This window comes from Monodelphis domestica, chromosome 2, assembly GCF_027887165.1.
Source record: "Monodelphis domestica isolate mMonDom1 chromosome 2, mMonDom1.pri, whole genome shotgun sequence".
NCBI lineage: Eukaryota > Metazoa > Chordata > Mammalia > Didelphimorphia > Didelphidae > Monodelphis > Monodelphis domestica.
Genome location: NC_077228.1, coordinates 151,874,076 through 151,897,994, shown reverse-complemented (window position 1 = coordinate 151,897,994; position 23,919 = coordinate 151,874,076). Strand labels below are relative to the sequence as shown.

The window sequence follows — 23,919 nt, the reverse complement described above, 5'->3', positions numbered from 1 at the left end:
CTGGAGGTATAATCTGGTAATTTGAAATGATTCATTGGGGAGACTAGTCATGTTAATCTCCCAAAACTCATTTGACATCATCAATCAGTGACCTGGAGGTCGTTTTCCATCGAGATGTGCAGATGTAAACTAACCAACAAGATGGGAAACTGATTCCACACAATGCCAGGCAAATTAAGGAACTATGATTGGTTCATGAGATGTGATGTGGAAGAGCTAGTGAGTGGAGAGAACTGCTTATAAAGTGAGACCAAAGCTCTGCTTGTTCTCTCTCACATTCTCACTCACTTCTCTGACTGGAGTTTGGAACCTTGTATAATTGGAAATCTATTCCCTCAAAAACTGCATTTCTCAGGATCCCACTGACTTTCTGTCATTACATACTTCCTGGAGACAGAGGGATAAAATTCAGTATGGTTCCTGGTCTTGCACTCTTTGCTTCCTGGGTTGAGACCCATGGTGGTAAGCAGGTTTTTTTCCCCTAATTTAAATTTATTTAGTCAATTTAGAACATTATTCCTTGGTTACAAGAATCATATTTCCCTCCTTCCCCCACCCCCACCCTTCCCATAGCTGACATGCAGTTTCACTGGGTATTACATGTGTCCTTGATCAAAACCTATTTCCATGTTGTTGGTGTTTGCATTAGGAGTTCATTTAGAGTCTACATCCCCAACCATATTCCCATAACCCATGTACTCAAGCAGTTGTTTTTCATCTGTGTTTCTACTCCCACAGTTTTTCCTCTGAATGTGGACAGTGTTTTTTCTCGTATGTCCCTCCAAGTTGTTCGGGATCACTGCATTGCTGCTAGTAGAGAAGTCCATTACATTTGATTGTACCACAATATATTTGTCTCTGTGTATAATGTTCTCCTGGTTCTGTTCCTTTCACTCTGTATCAATTCTTGGAGGTCATTCCAATTCCCATGGAATTCCTCCAGTTTATTATTCCTTTGAGCACAATAGTACTCCATCATCAACATAGCACATTTTGTTCAGCCATTCCCCAATTGAAGGGAATCCCCTTGTTTTCCAATTTTTTGCCACCACAGAGTGCAGCTATGAATATTCTTGTACAAGTCTTTTTCCTTATTATCTCTTTGGGGTACAAACCCAGTAGTGCTATGGCTGGATCAAAGGGCAGACAGTCTTTTATTGCCCTGAGGGCATAGTTCAAAATAGCCCTCCAGAATGGTTGGATCAATTCACAACTCCACCAGCAATGCATTAATGTCCCCACTTTGCCACATCCCCTCCAGCATTCATTACTTTCCTTTGCTGTCATGTTGGCCAATCTGATAGGTGTGAGGTGATACCTCAGAGTTGTTTTGATTTGCATCTCTCTGATTATAAGAGATTTAGAACACTTTTTCATGTGCTTATTAATCGTTTTGATTTCTTTAATTGAAAATGGCCTATTCATGTCCCTTGCCCATTTATCAATTGGAGAATGGCTTGATTTTTTTTGTACAGTTGGTTTAGCTCTTTATAAATTTGAGTAATTAAACCTTCGTCAGTGGTTTTTATAATGAAGATTGTTTCCCAATATGTTGCTTCTTTCTAATTTTGGATGCATTGATTTTGTTTGTACAAAAACTTTTTAATTTGATGTAATCAAAATTATTGATTTTATATTTTGTGATTTTTTCTAATTCTTGCTTGGTCTTAAAATCTCCTTTCCCAAAGATCTGACATGTATACTATTCTGTGTTCACCTAATTTGCTTATAGTTTCCTTCTTTATATTCAAGTCATTCACCCATACTGAGTTTATCTTGGTGTAGGGTGTAAGATGTTGATCCAAACCTAATCTTTCCCATACTGACTTCCAATTTTCCCAGGAGTTTTTATCAAATAGTGGATTTTTGGTCCCCAAAACTGGGATCTTTGGGTTTATCATAGACTGTCTTGCTGAGGTCACTTAACCCAAGTCTATTCCACTGATCCTCCTTTCTGTCTCTTAGCCAGTATCAAATTGTTTTAATGACCACTGCTTTATAGTATAGTTTGAGATCTGGGACTACAAGGCCCCCTTCCTTTGCATTTTTTTCCCATTATTTCCCTGGATATTCTTGATCTTTTATTCTTCCAAATGAACTTTGTTATGTTTTTTTTCTAATTCAATAAACAAGATTTTTGCTAGTTCAATGGGTATGGCACTAAATAAATTAATTTGGGTAAGATTGTCATTTTTTTTATGTTAGCTCGTCCTTCCCATGAGCAATCAGTGTTTTTCCAAATGTTTAGATCTAGTTTTAATTGTGTGTAGAGTGTTTTGTAGTTGTGTTCATATAGTTTCTGTATTTGTCTCTTCAGATAGATTCCTAAGTATTTTATATTGTCTAGGGTGATTTTTTTTTTAAATTAAAACCCTTACCTTCCATCTTGGAGTCAATACTGTGTATTGATTCCAAGGCAGAAAAGTGGTAAGGACTAGGCAATGGGGGTCAGGTGACTTGCCCAGGGTCACACAGCTGGGAAGTGTCTGAGGCCAGATTTGAACCTAGACCTCCCATCTCTAGGCCTAGCTCTCAATCTACTGAGCTACCCAGCTGCTCCCTCTAGGGTGATTTTAAATGGAATTTCTCTTTCTAATTTCTGCTGCTGAGATGTGTTAGAAATACATAGAAATGCTAATTACTTATGCGGGTTTATTTTATATCCTGCAACTTTGCTAAAGTTGTTAATGATTTTGACTAGATTTTTGATTGATTCTCTAGGATTCTTTAAGTAGACCATCATATTATCTGCAAAGAGTGATAGCTTGGTCTCCTTATTGCCTATTTTAGTACCTTCAATTTCTTTTTCTTCTCTAATTGCTACTGCTAGTGTTTCTAGAACAATGTTAAATAATAGAGGTGATAATGGGCATCCTTTTTCACTCCTGATCTTATTGGGAAGGCTTTTAGTTTATCCCCATTGCAGATGATGTTTGCTAATGGTTTTAGATATATACTATACTGTTATTATTTTTGGGAAGGGCCCTTCTATTCCTATACTTTCTAGTGTTTTCAATAGGAATGAGTCTTGTATTTTGTCAAAGGCTTTTTTTGCATCTGTTGAGATGATCATGTGTTTTTTTGTCAGTTTTCTTGTTAATATGGTCAATTATGTGGATGGTTTTCCTAATATTGAACCATCCTTGCATTCCTGTTATGAATCCTACCTGGTCATAGTGAATAATCCTTGTGATGACTTGCTGGAGTCTTTTTGCTAGTATCCTATTTAAGTATTTTGCATCTATATTGATTAAGGAGATTGGTCTGTAGTTTTCTTTCTCTGTTTTTAACCTGCCTGGCTTTGGAATAAGTACCATATTTTTGTCATAAAAGGAATTTGGCAGAACTCCTTCTTTGCTTATGTAAAAATGGAGACTTGAATCCAGGACTTCAATCCCCAGAAGTCCTTGCTCCACTTCCCCAGAATGCTTTGTAATCTCACTGAATTCTCACCTGGGCTGAGAGCAAATTATGATATAAAGGGTCTCCATCCACATGCCTTTCTTACTTGTATTTTTCTTAAATTCTCAACCTTTAATAAACCTCTAAAAATATCATACTCCTTGCAGAGAGAAAATAATTTCTACTCTGCTTCAGTTTCCCCAAATTTTAACTGTTACACTTATTCTGTCAAATAGTTTGTATAATATTGGGATTAGGTGTTCTTTGAATGTTTGATAGAATTCATTTGTGAATCCATCTGCACCCAGAGATTTTTTTTTAGGGATGTCTTTGATGGCTTGGCTTGTTCAATTTCTATTTTTGATATGGGGTTGTATAGGTAATCTATTTCTTCCTCTGTTACTCTAGGCAATTTATATTTTTGTAAATATTCATCCATATCAAATAGATTGCCATATTTATTGCCATATAATTGGGCATAATAATTTTTAATTATTGCCTTAATTTTCTCTTCATTAGAGGTGAGGTCTCCCTTTTCATCTTGGATACTGTCAATTTGGTTTTCTTCTTTACTTTTTTAAATTAGATTGACCAGTACTTTGTCTATTTTTTTTTTTGAAGTACCAGCTTCTAGTCTTATTTATTTATTTTTTTGAACCCTTACCTTCTGTCTTGATTCCAAGGTAGAAGAGTGGTAAGGGCTAGGCAATGGGGGTCAAGTGACTTGTCCAGGGTTACACAGCTAGGAAGTGGCTGAGGTCATATTTGAACACAGGACCTCCCATCTCTAAGCCTGGCTCTCAATCCACTGAGCTACCCAACTGCTCCCTCGAGTCTTATTTATTAAATCAATAGTTCTTTGACTTTCAATTTTATTAATTTCTACTATGATTTTTAGGATCTCTAATTTAGTCTTCATCTGAGGATTTTTAATTTGTTCACTTTCTAGTTTTTTAAATTTGCATGTCCAATTCATTGATCTCTGCCCTCTCTAATTTGTTAATATATGAACTCATGGATCTGAATTTCCCTGAGTACTTCGTTGGCTGCATCCCATAGATTTTGAAAGGATGTCTCATCATTGTCATTTTCTTCAATGAAATTATTGTTTCTATGATTTGTTCTTTAGCTGATTTAGGAGAATCATATTGTTTAATTTCCAATTAATTTTTGATTTGCCTTTCCATGTACCCTTACTAATTATTATTTTCATTGCATTGTGATCTGAGAAGGTTGCATTTATTATTTTTGCTCTTTTGTACTTGTTTGCAATGTTTTTATACCCTAATACTAAGCAGGGGTTTTTGAATAGGTCAATTAGCCATGGGCACATGGTTTTTATATTGTTACTTTTCCCCCCTTTATTTCTAATGATCATTAATAAATCCTTTAAAATAATAATATTTTTATTAATTTTAATTTTTACAACCTGAAGGAACCCCTGGCTGTGGTGAGCTTCAGTTCATCAAATGGCAAATAGAGTAGTAAGGTAATCACTCTCTACCTCTTTCCTACATTTCCCTCTCTTTACTATCAGTATTAAAGCTACTAGCAGCCTCATAATTTATTTTTAACTATTATAAATGTTTTTTATAAGAAATGGGTGTTGATTTTTCTAAAGCTTTTTCTGTATCTTTTGAGATAATATGTTTTCTGTTGGTTTTGTTATTAATAATGTATTAATAATGGTCAGTTATGTCTTTATATTGAACTATTCCTGCATTCCTGATATAAAATCCACTTGGTCATGATGTATGATCTTTGTAAGATAATATTGTAATTTTGTGAGTGGTTTATTTAAAATTTTTGTATCAATGTTCATTAGGGAGATTGGTCTGTAGTTTCCTTTTTCTGCTTTTAGTTCTTCCTGGCTTAGTTAGCAGTACTATACTTGTGTCATAACAGGAATTTGGAAGGATTCCTTCCTCTATTTTTCCAAAGAGTTTATTTATGGAGTTAATTTTTCTTTGAATATTCAGTAGAATTCACTTGTGAATTCATCTGGTCCTTGGGCTTTTTTCTTAAGGAAATCTTTGATTGTTCAATTTCTTTTTTTGTAATGGGGTTAAATATTCTATTTCCTCTTTTGTTAATCTGGGTAAGGTACAGTTTTGTAAATATTCATCGATTTCACTTAGATTGTCAAATTTGCTACCATATGTTGAGCAAAATAACTTCTAATAATTGCTTTAATTTTTTCTTCATTGATTGTGATTTTGCCTTTTCATTTTTTGGTACTGGTAATTTTATTTTCTTCTTTCCTTTGTTTAAATCAAATTAACCAATGGTTTATCTATTTAATTTATTTCATAAATACAGCACCTTATTGGTGCAGTGGTTTTCTTACTTTCAATTTGATTAATTACTCCTTTGATTTTCAGGATGTCCAATTTCATTTTTAATTGGAGATTTAAAATTTGTTCTTTATCTAGTTTTTTTTTTTTAGTTGTATGCCCAATTCATTCATCTGCGCTTTCTCTATTTTATTGATCTAAGCATTTAGAGATCTAAATTTCTTCCTAAGGACAACTTTGGTTGTATTCCATAAATTTTGGTATATCATCTTATTGTCATTTAAAAAAATGAAATTGTTCATTGTTTCTGTGATGTTTTTTGACTCATTCTTTAGGTTAAGATTATTTAATTTCAGTTAACTTTTAGTTTTTCTGCTACCCTTTATTTCATGTAATTTTTATTGCTTTATGGTCTGAAAAAGAGGCATTTAATATTTCTGCTTTTCTACATTCAGTTTTGTAGATTTATGTCTTATATGGTCAGTTTTTATGAAGGTACGTTGTACTCTTGAGGAAAAAACACAGTATATTTCTATCTATTTTCATTCAGTTTTCTCCTGAAGTCTATCATATCAAACTTTTCTAAAGTTCTATTTACCTCCTTAACAACTTCCTCCCTCCCTTCCTTCCTCCTTTCCTTCCTCTGTTCTAATTGGTGCAAAAATAGAGAATTGTTGTTATTATTGGCTTTTTTAATTCCTTACCTTCTGTGTTAGAATCAATACTATTTATTGGTTCGAAGGCAGAAGAGTGGTAAGGGCTGGGCAATGGGGGTTGTGACTTGCCCAGGGTCACACAGCTAGGAAGTGTCTGAGGCCAGATTTGGACCCAGGACTGCTTGTTAACCAGTCCTGGCTCTCAATTCATTGAGCCACCTAGCTGCCCCCTCCCTTCCCCCAATGGAGAATTATTGTGTTTTATTTTGTTTAAATCTGGAGGAAAGTATTTGCTAGGATTGATTAGGATCTCAGGCTTTTTAATTTTTACATTTAAAATTGAGTTTTCAGCCAGGCATAATTTCAGTTATTTCTCTTATTTCTAAAATTTCTTTATCATTCCTCCTCTTAGGGATATGTTGTTTTTTTTTGTTTTTTTTACATTTTTTTAATTTAATAAATTTAAACCATTCTGGGCAATATTTCGATATGTGGGAGTGACTGGTTTACAAAGGCAGCATTAATTATTCTTGAATCTTTTGGGTTAATGGGGTCTAATCTTGCAAACCTTTTAGCACTTTTGCATAGGCTATCATAAAATCTCACAGTGGTTTCATCTTTTTCTTGTGTAGTTTCTTGGAACTTACTGTAATTTTCTGGATGTTCTGAGAAAAGTTCCATTCCTCTCATTAGATTATTCTTAGCATCCTTCAGCTGGTTTATGTTGGCTATAAGATCCCATCCTAGACCTTATAAGGGCCATGTCTCCCCCCCTACGCCTACCTGCCATGACAGGATTGGTAGTCTCTCTAATTCCTATTCTTTCTCCATCTAACAGTAGAATTTCTATCATGACCTCTAAAAATGGATTTAAACAGATCTATCATTGTTAAGGGGTCCTCATCAAATCTGAAGGTCTCAAAGGGCGATGTTCCTTGATGTAAACTAGATTTCCTTGGGTATTTAACTGAGTTTTGTTTAGGAAAGGAAAAGCAGAGTTTGGAACAGATTTTTTTCTCCTCATTCTTCTATTTATCTAATTTTTCCTTTAGGCTTGAAATAGGAAGACAGAGCCAGAGGGGCAGGCAATATAGGGTAGAACTCATTTCTTTCTTGCTTATTTTCTTTAGTTGCCAATTCTTTTCAGCAGCCCAAATATTCTAACTTCCCATTTTTCCTGTTTTTCTAGAAAGGCTTCCAATTTGTCTATAGTGTAAAGATTAAAGGTTCCAAATTTTGACCAAAAGTTCCCAAGTCTTACACTAATTAAAACAATAGTTAATAGCTTTATTTCTATCCATTCCCTTGCCTACTGATAACTCTTCGCTGTCCCATGCAATCAAAAATTTTTCCAATGAAGAGTCTCTTGGAATTTCTCTCCTACTAAGCCAAGTCCCCATTTTTAAGAGGCATCTCTCTGTTTTTAGGGGTGTAATTTAGAGTTAACCTGGAGAACTGGGGGACCATTGTGGGGACAGACTAGGCACACTGTCCAGACCCTGTACCTCAACTAGAGGAAGATGCTTATCTGGCTAGGCACAAAGCCAGAACCACCTTTGTGAGTTAAACTCGCACTAGACTCAGTACTGTTATAAATATATAATAAACCCGTGGTATAGTTAAACCTAAAAAAGTAAAGAATGTTAAATGCTTACCTGTACTAATTATTACCCTAGTTAATAATTTTGTAATTTATGAGGTTTTTTATATCAACATACCCCACAGTTTCATCATTTCAAAAATAAATTTCACATTAATAGTAGGTAGTCTAAAAAGCAGAAGTCCTCTAGAAGTGAAACTTAATTTAGCATATTCTAAATTTATTCTTTAAAATGAAACTTTAGGAACTATGGCATATTTCAAATTTATTTTTTTAATTAAAGGCAGAAAATTTAAAAAGAAAGGAAGAAAGATAGGAGATTTCAATCTGTACAGTTTTGAAATTACTCACTGGCATGGAGTAGGTCCAGGTGGGTGAAGAATCTTTGTTGATCTTCCCTTCAAGAAAGGACTGGAGGCAAAATGCCCCCAATGTGTGCACCAAAAAAGAAACTCTTCTTGGAGAAAAGACCCTGAAGGTCAGGATGTCTGCTCACCCCAAGTTGGACTCCAAAAATGTGGTGAAAATTTATTAGCAGAGATGCTAAAAACTAAAACAAGTTTCTAAGCCAAAAAGAAATAGGTTTATTGAGAGAGGGCTGGTCTTACAATAAAGTCGGATTCTGGTCAAGGCCTCCTTATATACCCCAAAAATTGATACTCCAAGTGCCATGGGTGACAGTGACACTAGAACAGTCAGCTCCAGAACCTACACTTAAGTCCCAGCTAGTGCTAAATCAGCAGAAAAGTGTACCAAAAACTAACAGAATGTCACCATGGGTGTTAACTGATCTCTATTTTTAGGCAATAATGATGCTAAGAGAATCACATCTGACATTAGCCTGACCTATGCTGACATTCACCCTAACATTTACTTAACCATGGTAGAGTCACATTGCTTATGCTAGAGTCACATTTGCTAACATTGCTTACATCTTGGTTAAATAAGAAAACAGGTAATTCTAAAATAATCTTAGAGGAGGGTAGGGGATTTCACATTCAGAAAACAGTGAGCTTCTAAGTCTAATGTGGGGGTACTCCCCTTCAGTAATATCCTTGAAGACTACAGTGAACATTGGAGCATTATGTAAGAATCTGCCTAGGTATTATCATATTCTTCAAGAAAATATTGTGGTTAGACATTTTTATCATTTTACTAAGGCATTTTATTAAAGTATGTTATTGTTCATCTTTTCACTCAGTGTAGCCTTAGCATATACCATCTGTGAACTTGATTTTGTGGTAGTTATCTACTCTAAAGCAGCCTCCTCCTTAACTTTGGGGGAGAGCATAACTTTATTTTTGAAAATGAATTCTTTGATTTTAATTATTCATCTTTTTTTAAGCAGGAAAAAAAATCCCAAAGTATGATATTGAAGCCATTTTGCAGCAGAGGATCATGGTGTTGGATGGAGGTATGGGGACCATGATCCAGCGCTATACGCTGACTGAAGAGGACTTCAGAGGACAGGACTTGAAAAACCATGCCAAGCCTTTGAAAGGCAACAACGATCTCTTAAGTATAACTCGGCCTGATATCATTTGCAATATCCATAAGGTATTGTACGACATGGGAAATATCTTTTCATTACTTAGTCTAATAGGCCACTAAGACTCTTTCACAGATAGCCAACCTATATAGATAGTATTGTACACCAGCATTAGGACTTCTAAGAGTTATATATGAAAGTTGTTACTATGGGATCAGGGATGACTTTCTGTAGCAAGAGTCATTTAAATTGGACTTTTAAGGATGTGCAGGAAATAACAGACAAAAGGGAGGGGGAGGGTGTTCCAAGCAGAGGGAACAGTCTGCACAAAGACACGGAGGTCTGTGTGTGTGGAGGGGGCAGAGAGTTGTCTACATTGTCTGCATAGTAGAGTGGAGGGAGGAGAGGAATGAAAAATCAAGTTGCAGAGAGTGGGGTGGACCCAGATCCCAGAGGCTCTTTAATCTCTGACTGATGAGTTTAAACTTTCCTTGGGAGACAGTGGGGAGCCACTAAAAGTTTTTGAGCAGAAGATGGACTGATTGATCAGGTCTGTACACAAGGAACATTTTCCTGGTGGTAGTATGAAGAGATTCTAGCAGGGAGAGGGTCAAAGTGGGAAAAGCTTTTAAAAAAGCAATAAGTAAAGACCTACCGTCAGATAATTGTCATGGGAAGAGAATGAAAGGGATGGATTTGAGAGATTTGATAGAGGTGGAATTAATGGGTCATGCAAAGTACTATGTGTTTATTCTGTTATTGAGTATCTTTATTATGCAGAGCCTTATATCCTAAACCATGAGGGATATAATAAAGCAGAATTCTTCCCTACATGAACCCCTAGAGAATAAAAGCCAGTTCCTAGAAATCATAAAATTTATCTGAGTCTAGTTCTAGATATTTTTATATATGTATATATATATATATAAAGCCCTTACCTTCCATCTTCGAATCACTACTGTGTATTGGTTCTAAGGCAGAAGAGCAATAAGGGCTAGGCTAAGAAGTGTCTGAGGCCAGATTTGAACCTAGGACCTCCTGTCTCTAGGTGTGGCTATCAATCCACTGAGCCACCCAGCTACCCCTGTATATTTTGTATTTTATTATTTTAAAAAATTGCATGTTTTAAAGGTTGACTGAGAGGAGTAGAAGGGACTCTGGAATCATTGTTCTTGTATCTCTGGGCATAATTCAGAGGGTCAGGAAGAGTAAAAACAATATTGCTCTCAGAGTCAGAAAGTTTATTTTAGAGAAGAACTCTGTTACTGCTCAGTTAAGGATAAATGTCCCTTGGACACAGGAAAATTCTTAGCCTTTGTCTTCATGAAGATTAGCAACAAAATGATAGCTGTCAGAATTAAGGGGATAGGTTGTAGGAATGGCTTTGTACTTTGGCAGGACATTGAAGGACTTTTGGGTATAGGAAAACCAAGAAGGTAGGAACACATTCTTTTTCATTAGTTCTCATTTAGAATGGGAACATAGACTCCAATGGAATTTAGCAAATGATTTTTAAATGCTCCCTCCTACATGATTCCTTTGAAAAAATCCTTTTTCTTTTCAGGAAAAGCAGAGGCTAAATAATTAGTTCTTTCACCAGACTTAGAATAGTCAGTAAAAACTTGTTATAAAATGAATAAATGAAGAAAAAAATAAAAGGATACAGTGGATTTATTGAAAGATGAATGTAAGAATGTAAGCTTTTTTGGAGATGAGGACTGCCTAACATTTATAGTACCTGAAACATAACATCATAGGATCCTAGATATTAAGACTTACTGATTATTAATATAAGAATTTTTATATGGTGCCCTAAGCTTTGCAGAGCACTTTACGTGGATTATCTCATTTGTTCCTCACAACAGCCCCATGAAGTTTGTGCTGTTATCCACATTTTACAAATGAGTGAACAGGCTGAGAGAGTTTTAAGTGACTTGTCTAGTATTACCCAGCCCAAAAGGGTGAGGTTTTACTTGATCTCATGTTTTCCCGACTCCAGGTCCAGCATTCTATCTATTGCCTTGCTGTGGGAAATTGGACCTCTTTGCACATTAGCTTTTTGCTGTGACAAAAGGTATAAAAGTAGTTAGGTTGTAGGGGAATGATTCATAGAAATATTTGCATGCTTTACAAAGTGATATACAAATAGCAAATAATCTGTTCTTAACCTTTTTTAATGACCTCTTCTCAGAATAGTATTTAAAAATGCATAAAATAGAAATAATTACAAAGGAAACACAAGTTGAAATGTTGTCAAAATAAGAACCCATGCTGTAGACCGTCTTCTCATAGTTGTAGTCGATAAACATATGTATGTATATGCCGGCTTTTGTCTGTATGTATACATACACACATGCAAGTATTGCTGTATTTCAGTCAGTAAGCTTTTTATTAAGCACCTACTATGCTTAGGTACTGTGCTATGGGTTAGGGATACCAAAAGAGGAAAAGATAGTTCCTGCCCTCAAAGAGCTTCTAGTATGATGGGGAAAGATAATATAAAAATAAATTAATACAAAGCAAACTATACCCAGAATTAATAGCTCTTTAATAGCGGGAAAGCTCTGGGATTAAAAAGAATTGCGAAGTCTTCCTGTGTGTAGAAAGTGGGATTTTAATTGAGACTTAAAGTAGGCAGTTCAATAGTTGCAGCAGAAGGAGAGGATTTCAGGCATTGGGGATGGCTGGAGAGATGAAGCGTCTTGTCCGGGGAACAGCCAGGAGACCATTTCCCTGGACTGAAGAGTACCTATTGGGGAATAAGGTATGGGAAGAAAAGAAAGGGAGGAAATGGGGAGCTAGAGTGACTAGGTTATGAAGGCTTTGAAGGCCAAACAGAGGATTTTGTATCCCAGGAAATCACTGGAGAGGGTGTGTGTGTGCGTATATGTATGTGTGTGTGCGTGTCTGTTTATGCATGCATGCATGCTGGGGGTTCTCCCCCTTCCCCTTCTATGCTGTGTTATTTTCTAAATTTTACTAGGGAAAAGTCAGTAAGGCGAGTTTAAGTTATCTAAAAATGCTTTATCTCAGATATTTAAAATTTTTCAGAAACAAAATATTCCTTCTTTGTGCTATTTCTATAGCATTTATATCAGACATGAGATTATGTAATAATATGCAATTTTTTTTTTACTACACTATTGATTTTAGTAGTATAAAGAACTCCCAATGAGGAAATTCCCTTACAAAGATAAGATGTGTGATTCTGGGTAATTCACCTAACCGCTGACTGCCTCATTTTCCCCATTTATAGAATGGGAATAAAAATATTACCTACTTCATAGGACTGTTGCGAGGATCAAATTAAATAATATTTGTAAGGCATTTAAGTACAGGAGATGGTTAATAAAAGTTTATTCTTTTCAAATGCTTGTTCCTTCAGCAATACAGATGTGTTTTTGCTGTGAAAATTATAATAGTCTTCGAGAGTTGCCTGGTGTTATTGAAAAATGACTTGCTCATGACCACACAACTAGTATATGTCAGGCAAGACTTGACTCAGATTTTTCTGATTCTTAGTTAAGTTTTATATCCACTTTGCCATTTTATTTCTTACTATGCACATTATAGGTAACTAATGTCAACAAGATACAAACATTTATCTTATTCACTACCTCTTATAAATAAATCCTTTTGAACATTGAGAACTGATGTGTCAATCAAGGGATCCTTGACCTGCCCTTCTAAACCATATTAAAATGTAATTGAGAAATAGTTAAAAGAAATAAAAATATAATAAGATATAGATGAAATAATATTTTAAAACTGAACCACTATGCAGCCTGCAGGGACCCTTATGTATGGATTAGTGGTTCCCATTTGAGTTTGACACCATTAATTTGGAAGCCCCCAGTTTTAATCAAGTATTTATAAAGTTCCTACTAGGATTCTTGGTGAATACTAGAGATAGTATACTATCTCAGTATATACTCAGTGTGTAATAGTTAAATTAGTTTCTCTACTAAAAGAATTATATTTTTAGAGGTTTATTAAAGATGATTAGAAATCAAGGATAAAGAAATACAAAATAAGGAGGCACGTGCCTAGAGCACTAGCCCATTCACAATTCACTTACTACATCTTGAGAACCACGTGTGCTTAGAAGTGGAAGCAGAGAGAAGAGAGTAGGCGGTACAGTCAGTTTAAATACAAATTTTGTTCTCAGCCCAGGTGGGGATTCAGGTGAGATTCTAGGGAATTCTGGGAACTGCCAAGGACTTCTGAGGCTTGAAGTCTGGAGTTCAAATCTCTATTTTTACAGTGTATACTATTATACAGTAGTATACTAGAGGTACAAGTATAGAGAATGGAGTATAAGGGTTAAAATAGGGGTCTTGACAAAAATAAGAGAGCAACTTTTAATAATTTAAGTTTTGATGAGAACATAGTAGAGTTGTAAATTAATATCCCTTTAAGCCAGAGAAAACTTCTAGCAGCTTTTAACAATGAACAATTTAGTTTATTTTAAATAGAGATAGTAAAAGAATATAGTAAAGGAGAAAAATATAGAGAGATTATTAATCTTGTACCCTATAAATATAACTAAAATTCCTAATAACTAACTAAAATTTCCTAAAACTATCTCTGTCTTCTCAGGACAGGTTCTTCTGCCTGGCACACCAGGCCTTCTCTACTCTACTCTATAAATTATTCACTAGCTACCTTACTACACTAATAAACAGTTATCACCCATGACCTCCTTAAAAAAGATTTATCATTCAACTGTCAGTGTTAAACTGCCAGACACACCTTGCCTCAGAGACAGACTCCTGTTCCCTCAAGGTCATGTAACAGTTAAATTAGTTTCTCTACTAAAAGTATTATATTTTTAGAGGTTTATTAAAGATTATTAGAAATCAAGGATAAAGAAATGCAAAATAAGAAAGCATGTGCCTAGGGCACATAGCCCATTCAATTTCACTTACTACATCTTGAGAGACTTGTGTGCTTAGAAGCAGAAGCAGAGAGCAAGTAGACAGTACAGTCAGTTTAAATACAAATTTTGTTCTCGGCCCAGGTGGGGATTCAGGTGAGATTCTAGGGAATTCTGGGAACTGCCAAGGACTTCTGGGGATTGAAGTCTGGGGTTCAAATCTCCATTTTTACATACTCCCATTTGATTGTTATTGGGAAAAGTTTCCCCCAAAAGGATCATGAAACCATAATCAACTTAAAGATTACAATAATTTGAGGATAAGAGGAAAGGAACAAAACCAATAATTGCTAGACACGTTGACAAAAAGCCAGTGAGGGGGCAGTCCCCTTTGGCATGAAAGTATACATACAAATAAATGTTCAATCAACCACACCCAAAGTTCATTTTTGATATTTTTGTGCAGCTTGTGGTCTGGAGGCATCTTCATGGTATCTTCTCCAAACAGTTCAGTTTCTGGATTCGGAGAGGTAGCATGTTTCTTAACCTAAAATTCAAAAACGAGATCCATTTCCTCTTTATATCTGGCCATGATCCACTGTGAGTACAAGCAAATGAATTTTACAAGGCAACAGTTTTTTTAAAATAAAGAACAGTATTACAAATATGTAGCTATTAATATCCCCAAAATGCTCAATAGTCCAGTTAATTACAATAACAAACCCACTATCATATTTCACATAAGTTGCTGTATGGCATTTTTAAAAGCCTATGAACTGATGGATATTTGTCACAATTTTTACAAATGTAGCAAATCTTTCAACCTTGGTAAACATATTTAAACAAATTAAAACTCATTTTGAGTTTAGAACATCACCAAGAAATCTAGATATTCTGGTGGAAGTAAAGTTGAAGAGTTATAAATGAGAGATGCTTCTCTTTTGGGGAGCCATCCAGGGGTACTATATGCCCTGAGATTAACTTCCCAGCTTTCGTTCACATTTTTATAAATGCGGGAGTTGGGGATTATAATTGTATTTCACTTCAGCTACTAAAATTGGCCTTACCTCCTGTTAGGGGCAGGCAAAATGACCAGAGATTATTAAAAAAATTCTAAAAATCATGTCTAAAGAACCCTTAAAATCAATTTGAGATATTTAGCTCATTAAATTTTCCAAAGGTTGTTATACAATTGTAGCAATTTTCTGATGGAGTCCATCTATCCTCTATGTGACAATTTACAAAGTCAAAAATAGAAAAGCTGTTTTTATATGGGCTTACTCAACAATATTTGTTCAGCACAATTATAGGGGAAAAGCAACAGAATTTAACAGTAGTTAAAACCCAGTACATTAAAATCATTCAGTGTAACAGAATAGTATTGAATGCAGTAATATATGAACTTAAAACAAAACATTCAGTAAAATGAAATGGAATACTGAGATTTTTATAAACCATTGGAGTATGAAATGCCTTAAAAATATAACCTCCAGTCTCTTTAAAGTTCCTTGGGGTTTTTTTTTATATTATACATTTAGATGTCTATTATCAGAAGGCAGAAAATTGGTAAGGGCTAGGCAATGGGGGTTAAATGACCTGCCCAGGGCCACACCGCCAGGAAGTGTCTGAGACCAGATTTGAACCTAGGACGTCCCATCTCTAGGCCTGACTATCAATCCACTGAGCCACTAAGCTGCCCCCCTATAATAAGGGTGGATTTTAGGAATCTCAAATTTGGCTAAAGAGTTGCAGGGAGCTCAATTTTCCCCCTGAAGTAACAGAATCAGTGCACTCAAAAGATATCCTCTTAAAGCAGTCATGCTTATAACTTCCTGTTTGGAAAAGTCTCTTCCTTCTCCTCTTTCTTCCTCTCTGCTATCCTCTGCCCCTTGCCACATGGAGGCTAATCATAGCCTAAGGAAAAATCACCCCCGCTTTTACCAGCTGGTTTTTGATTCTGAAGAAATTGGGTCTGCTACCAGCAGGCTGGGTCCTGGGGCTGAGCCTGGTGCAATGAGCCATCTGGGTCAGAGGCCAGAGTTGCTGGAACCACAATAAGCTGGGCCAGGTGAGCGAGAGAGAGGCCAGGAGCAAGAGCTGGCCTGGAGCTGAGGTGGGCAACTGGAGCAGGAGCGATCTGAATCAAACAGGTCCGGATTGCAGACAGGAGCAAGATGAGTCAAGAGGCTTGCTAAAAAGCCTTGGAGAAACGTGGCTTAGAAATCATTATCTAGGCTATCTTTTTTTTTTTTAATTGAGCATTTGTCCCTTTGTGGTTGCCATTAACTGTAATAGTTAAATTAGTTTCTCTACTAAAAGTATTATATTTTTAGAGGTTTATTAAAGATTATTAGAAATCAAGGATAAAGAAATACAAAATAAGAATGCACGTGCCTAGGGCACATAGCCCTTTCAATTTCACTTACTACATCTTGAGAGACTCTTGTGCTTAGAAGCGGAAACAGAGAGCAAGTAGGCAGTACAGTCAGTTTAAATGCCAATTTTTGTTCTCCGCCCAGGTGGGGATTCAGGTATCCTCAGTGCTTAGCATAGTGCCTGGCATATGGTAAATGCTTAATAGTGCTTTTAATTGATTTATATCTAGTCATTACATAGAGTATTGTGGACATTGAGAGCTCAACTCTAGAATTTGAGGCAGTGTCAGAACATGTCAGTCTTTGAAATGGAAGGTAGGAAAATAAGTGGATGGAATTAGCCAATTGCAGAAGGCACTCACCCATAATTGAGTCACTGGTGGCTTCTGAAAACTACTCTCAGGGATGCCATGATCTGAAGAGTAAATGAAGTAAAATAAATGGTGAACTTTATTCCCTTGTAATGTGCTTTTGGATGACTGACAAGCTAGATTGACTTAGTCATGACCAGGCTCCATAAGACAAGGAGGGTGTTCCCAGTGTTTCAGAAAAGCATGACAGGTCTGTGACTAGTAGTAAAGCAAGTTGTGTTGTTCTAGATTGAGAAACTGGCAGGTTAGGGAGAGGACAAAAGGTAGTGGGGCTTAGAATCAGGAGATCTTAGAGTTTTCATCCTAGTTCTAACACCCATGCATTGTCACTGAGGAAAAATCATGTTCATATCCTTGGCTTTCCCATATAAAAAACTGTACTTTTCCCTCCTCTTTCCCATTCAGTGTTCTATTAGAGATAAATGGAGAGAGAGAGAGATAGAGATAGAGATAGAGAGAGCACGAGAGAGAGAGAGAGAGAGAGAGAGACAGACAGACAGACAGATAGAGAGCGTGAGCGTGAGAGAGTGAGAGAGTGTGTATGTTGAGGGGTAGTAAGCTGGGCAGATAGGCTATCTTAGAATCACATTAAAAAGGTAGAGAAATAAAGGCCACTATTCTTGGATTGGTAAAGAAAGGACTTTGTAAGCCTTGAGACATTTTAGATAGAAACTGTAAGGGTTAAGGCAGCTTAGCATAATGTATTTGAAGTCAGGAAACTTGGGTTCAAGTACCTACTCTTATTCATACTGATACTGTGGCCCTTAGCTAGTCACTTCATCTCAGTTTCCCCTTCTATAAAATGGGGATGATAAAAGCATCTACCTCACAAATTGATGTGGAGATCAAATGACATAATGTTTGTAAAGCATTTTGCAAACCTTACAGCAATGCATAAAATGCTATTTATTATTGGAATGATGAGACATTGATGACTTTTTCAGGTATGCCTTCAATAAACTTATTTAATTAATGGAATAAAGACAGAAGTTTAACTGTAACTATTTCTGAATTGCAAGATCAAATGCTCAGTGTGTAGTGATGATAATTTCCAACCTATCATTACTTTTCCTCTACATCATTTGGATTAGTACTGATATCCCTTCTCTTCATATAAGTTCTTAAGTCACATTTGACCAAGTAATATCTGAAAGGTAGAGATAGGTTCTTACCCCAATTTTTGTGACTGATCCATGAAAAGATTCATGCCCAAATGCTGTAGTCATGCTCAGATTCATCTATGTCACACATTTCCCCCAGAAGTCTTCTCTGATTGACCTCATTTCCACTCTAGCCACTCTTTTAGTTTCTGTATTGCTGTGTTTTCTGTGTGCCACCCATCTCTGCCCTATCTCTGAGCTCAAGGTCTGTGTTCCTCAGCCTCCTGGGGGCCCAAGACTTGCTGCTCTCAGCGGTGAGTCTGTGGTGTCCTTCACACACACCCCTTCCCCCGCCTAGAGGTTGCCCCATGCTCACTCTGACTCTGGTGCAATGGGTGGAGTGGGGAAGGAGTGATTGGCTCACATTTTGGTGGGAGTTATTTTATCCTCTTATAGCATGGAAATGCCCAAACCCCTGCCTACCTTCAAGGCTGCATCCTACAATGGAGGCCCTTTGCTCATCTGATTTTGGTTTTTGTCCTTTGGTGAGGAGAGTAAGACCTTTGCTTCTACGCTGGGGCCATCTTAAGCTGGAAGTCCCCACTGTGTTTTCTAATCCATATTGCACTATATTTTAGTTGAGTTGCTCTACTTATGTATATCTTGTTTCACCATTTAAGTTACGAACTTTTAAAAAAATTTTTTAATTTTTTAAAAACCTAAGCTTAGCTTCCATCTTGGAGTCAATACCGTGTATTGGTTCCAAGGCAGAAGAATGATAAGGGTTAGGCAGTGGGGGTTAAGTGACTTGCCCAGGGTCACACAGCTAGGAAATGTCTAAGGACAGATTTGAACCTAGGACCTCTCATCTCTAGGCCTGGCTCTCAATTCACTGAGCTACCCAGCTGCCCCCTGAGTTACGAACTTTTTGAGGAAAGGGACTATGTCAATCTTTCTTTGTATTGTTGTGCTGTCTACCAAAGGGCCCTTGCATACAGTAGTTGCTCAATAACCGTTGGTTAGAGATACAGCGATAAATGCCTATTAATCTCACCATTGCTGTTATTTCTTTTTTGTAGGAGTACTTGATGGCTGGAGCAGATATTATTGAAACAAATACCTTTAGCAGCACCAGGGTTGCCCAGGCTGACTATGGCCTTGAACATTTGGTAAGAATTTTATGTTAACTTGCTAGTTAGAAAACTCACAAAATTATGGTGTCAGACTAATTGTGTCTCTTCTGCTTTGGTACCCAGAGACTCATTTATTTTCCCTTTTTAGATGAAAAATTTTTGTTGCTATTTTAATTTAAAAAATTTAAAAATTTTATATCTTTTGTTTTTATATTACCTTCATTTACAAATATATCACTGCCTTTTCCCCCCAGAAAACCATCATTAAAATTTTTTTTGTTAAAATTTATTTTTTTAATGAACAAACATTGATCTTATCTTCTTTCCACATTCCCCTTTTATTGAGAAAGAATATAAAAACTAAAGCCCCATCACAAACATGCATAGTTAAGCAAAAAAAAAATTCTTATAGTAATGTAAAAAAAAAATATGTCTCAATATGTATTCTATGAGTCCCATCACATTTTACTAGGAAGTAAATTGCATGTGTTTCATCATGAGTCTTCTTGAATCATGGTTGGTTGGTAAGGCTTTTAGAGTCTTAGACTAAAACTTTGAACTTAACTAAAGCTTTCAAAGGTGATTGTTTTTGCAATGTTCTTGCATAAATTATTCTCTTAGAGTCTGCTTGTTTCATTCATCAGTTCCTATTAGTCTTTCCAGACTAATTTCTCTGAAGCAGGTCCTTCATCAGTGCATTAGCATCAGAATTTGTTCACCCATTCCCCACTTGGTGGGGCTCTCCATCATTTTCCAGTTCTTTGCCCCCTATAACAGAGCTGCTAGAAATGTATTTTGCGTATCCTTAGAATTTTTTAAAGTTTAAATTAATTTGTTACATTAAAATACACCGGTAACTCCTTTTTTCCTCTCTCCCTATTAAAGAAGGCATCATTTAACAAAAAGATAGATATATGTGTATATAAATCTATATCTTGCTTATTTCTCTTTATTCTTTCTCTGGATATAGACATAAACAAGTCATCCTTGCACTAGATCTTAGACAGAAGTCCGAGAAGCAATATATACAAATCATTCTTGAAAGATTATTTCTGTTGTATATAATGTCCTCTTGGTTCTGCTCATTTTACTCTTCATAACTTCATATAGATCTTTCTATGGTTTTTTAAAAAATTAACTTTTTTGTCATTTATGGTGCAGTAGTATTCCATCACAATAATATTCCACAATTTGTTTAGCCATTTGTTTTGTTTAGGTTTATTCCCTTCCTTAATATCTTGTTCCTCTTCTTCACCCAACTCCGTTTTCCTCTTTCCCTCTTGTTTCCTTATTGAATGAAATATATTTCTATATGTAACTCTGTATGTGTCTGTGTATTTGTATTTTTCTCCCCTGAAGAGTTCACAAGAGAGTGAGATTCAAGTATCTGCCACTCCCCCCATCTCTACTCCTTGTTTGTAAGGACTTTATATTTGTGCCTCTTAATTATATGGGATAATTCTTCCCCAACCTCCTTCTCTCTTCCACTAATGTACAATATTCCTCTTTCCCTTTCTTTCAAGATCAAAACATAACAGAACCAGTCCCAGACTTTGTTTAATTAGACTCCCTCCGTGATCCTTGGTGATAAGAGTTGTATGAGTATACACAATCAACTTCCAGTATTAGAATATAAACTAATTACTCTTTTTTTGTCCCTTATGATTGTTTGTTTGTATTTACCTTTCTGTGTTCCTCTTGACTTCTTTGATTACACTTAAAATTTTCTATGCAGTTCTGCATCAATAATATTTGAAGTTCTCTATTTGCCTAAAGGGCCCTTTTTATCTCTAGGATTTGACTAAGTAATAAGGGTAGAGATTGTCATTTCTATATGTTATTGTTCATGCTCAAATGCCATCTTGCTTTTCTTCCATAGATCAGACATCTTTTTCAGGAAGTTTTCTCTTACTTAGTTTTGCTTTCACTCTGACTAATCTTTTATTTTTTTGTACTACTCTATTTCTAGTTGATATTGTACTCTATTACATTATTTTGTAACATTATTTTTTAATTATTGTCAAGTTGCTTTATTCAGTTTTGCTGGTTGTTATCCTTGATTGCAAGTCTATGTCCTTTGCTTTTTGGAATATTGTATTCCAAGTTCTCTGCTCCTTTATAATGTTGATTGCTAAGTTATGTGTGATCCTGACTGCAGCTTCTTGCTACTTGAATGCTTTCTTTTTGGCTGTTTGTATTTTTTTTCTTTTGACTAGGAAGCTCTACATTTTATCTAGTTGTTCTTGGAAGTTTTCACTTTGAAATTTCTTTCAAGAAATAACTGACAGGGGGCAGCTGGGTGGTTCAGTGGATTGAGAGCCAGGCCTAGAGATGGGAGGTCCTAGGTTCAAATCTGGCTTCAGACACTTCCCAGCTGTGTGACCCTGGGCAAGTCACTTGACCCCCATTGTGTAGCCCCTACCACTCTTCTGCCTTGGAACCAATATACAGTATTGATTCTAGGATGGAAGGTGGTAAGAGTTTAAAAAAAAAAAGAAATAACTGGCAAGTTCTTTTTATTTATACTTTGCCCACTGGTTCTAAGAAATCGGGGCAGTTCTTGAAATATGATGTCTGGCCTCTCTTTTGGTCATAGCTCTCAGGTAGTCCAGTGATTATCAAGTTCTGTCTTTTTGGTCTCTTTTCTAGGTTAATTATTTTTGCTTTGAGATCCCTTACATTTTTTGGGGGGTATTTTTTCAGTGTTTTGGTTTTGTTTTAATATTTCTTCTGGTTTCATGGGGTCATTATCTTCTATTTGGTATCTTTTGAGGAGTAGGGTAGCTAGTTGGTGCAGAGGATAGAGTGCTGACCCTAGAGTCTGGAGTTCACATCTGGTCTCATACTAGCTGTGTGACCCTGGGCAAGTCAAAACCCTATTTGCCTCAATTTCTTCTTATGTAAAATGAACTAGAGAAAGAAATGACAAACTACCCTAGTATCTTTGCCAAGAAAAAAGAGTTGGATATGACTAAACAACACAGCAATAATTATCAGGGAGCTTGTTGCTTGACTAAGGTTTTGTACCTCTTGTGACAAGTAGCTATTTCCTTACCAGTTATTTTCCCCATTGCTCTCATTTCTTTTCCAATTTTTTACTCTAGCTTTTTCATTTTACTTCTGAGCATCTTAAAACTCCTGCTTTATCTCTTCTAGGAATTATAGTTGAATAGTTGCTGAGGGTATTTTTCTCTGAGGTGGTGCTTTTAGATGTGTTAGAACCATTGTTTTCTTTGGAGTTTCTATCTTGAATGTTCCTGTCACGATTATCATTTTTTTAATCTTTGGATTCTTTTTTTTTTGTTTGCTCATTCTTTCAATATGCTTCTTGGACTTTTTGGATGTTAAAACTGGACTCTGTAAACTTCTGAGGAAATTTCTGGGCTTCTTGTACAACTGATTTCTTGGGTATTGAGTGTTGCTTTATTCTAGAATCTTAGGGACAACTCAGGGTTTCAGTACTACTAAAGTGGATTGTCTAATTTCTAGTCTCTTGATTTGAGTCCTTCAGGTTCCTGACCCTGGATTTGCATTGAACAACACGTCTATGGACTTGCCTTGTTTGGAGTTCTAGTGAATTCCTCTTGGATTTAGTTACTATTAGCCTGCTTAACAGCTCTGTAGGTTCATGGTGACAAAACTTCAGATTCTTTTTTTAGCCTGAGATTCCTGCCATGGTTATTTCACTATAGATTTTAGGCTGTGTTTAGGCATGTGTTGGAGCATGAAACCAGGACCCTGCTCTGTTTCTAGGTTCGGAACCACATAGTTGCTATTTATTTCTGAACTGTACACTTTCTGGGGTCCAAGACTGTGCCTCACTCTGGATAGCTACTGCAGACCTAGATTGCCTTCTCAGTCCACCCTGGATTTATGACTCAGAACTGGATAGCTGCCAGTTATTATTTATTCTTTTAGCTTGTGCAAGGTTGGAACTCTCATTTCAGGATTTGGAACCTCTTCTTGCCAAAATGGAATGCTCCATGTAACTATTCCTGCTTAGACACTTTTGCAGTGTCTTCAGATCCCTCTATCTGTCTCTCTTTGCCAACCAGGGCTGCAAAAATAACTCCCTATGATTTTTTCCCCCCCTTGGATTTCATAACCAGGACTCTGGTGCATTTCTTTAGATCTATTTGGAAGCATCGTGGGAGTTAAAAAGACTTTGACCACCTGTTTTTCCTGTTGATTTAACATCTTTTTTTTTTGCTTCTGAACACCGTTCCTTGTCACAAAGAACAAAAAAGAATGAGAGGTGGAAGAACAGTTAAGCAAAACTAACCAACATATCACCAGTCAGACAATATACTTAGTATTTTGCACCCATAGTCTTTCACCTCTGAATGGTGGAGAGATAGGTACATTTTCTCCTTCTCCATGTTCAAACATGACGATAATTCCACAGTATTCAGATTCTTGAGTTTTGTTTTTTCCATTTACATTTGTGTAAAGGGAACCCCCTCCCCTGGGGTTGTCTGACCTGCGTCCCTGAGCTGTGTGACTGGATGTCACATGAACGCTCCAAACATAGGTCACAGGTGAAGAGTTCCAGGGACATGACCTGGAACTGAAAGTTATGGATTGGGCCAAAAGAAAGGATAAAAGAGGGATGTGAGGGGGCAT

At 36.3% G+C, this 23,919-nt stretch overlaps 1 protein-coding gene across 3 annotated transcripts in view; it reads left to right on the top strand.

Moving 5' to 3' along the window:
• Window positions 1-23,919, top strand: part of MTR (5-methyltetrahydrofolate-homocysteine methyltransferase) — a 157,096-nt gene that overhangs the window by 3,442 nt on the left and 129,735 nt on the right. Inside the window, exons 3-4 of one of the 3 annotated variants that reach the window (XM_001378286.4) lie at window positions 9,301-9,509; window positions 19,243-19,332. In XM_001378286.4, the coding sequence (XP_001378323.1) occupies window positions 9,301-9,509; window positions 19,243-19,332 (299 nt within the window). Of the gene's footprint in view, window positions 1-9,297; window positions 9,510-9,785; window positions 9,992-19,242; window positions 19,333-23,919 lie in introns of those variants that run through there. The other 2 variants (XM_007481573.3, XM_016430236.2) reach the window with 2 other exon arrangements.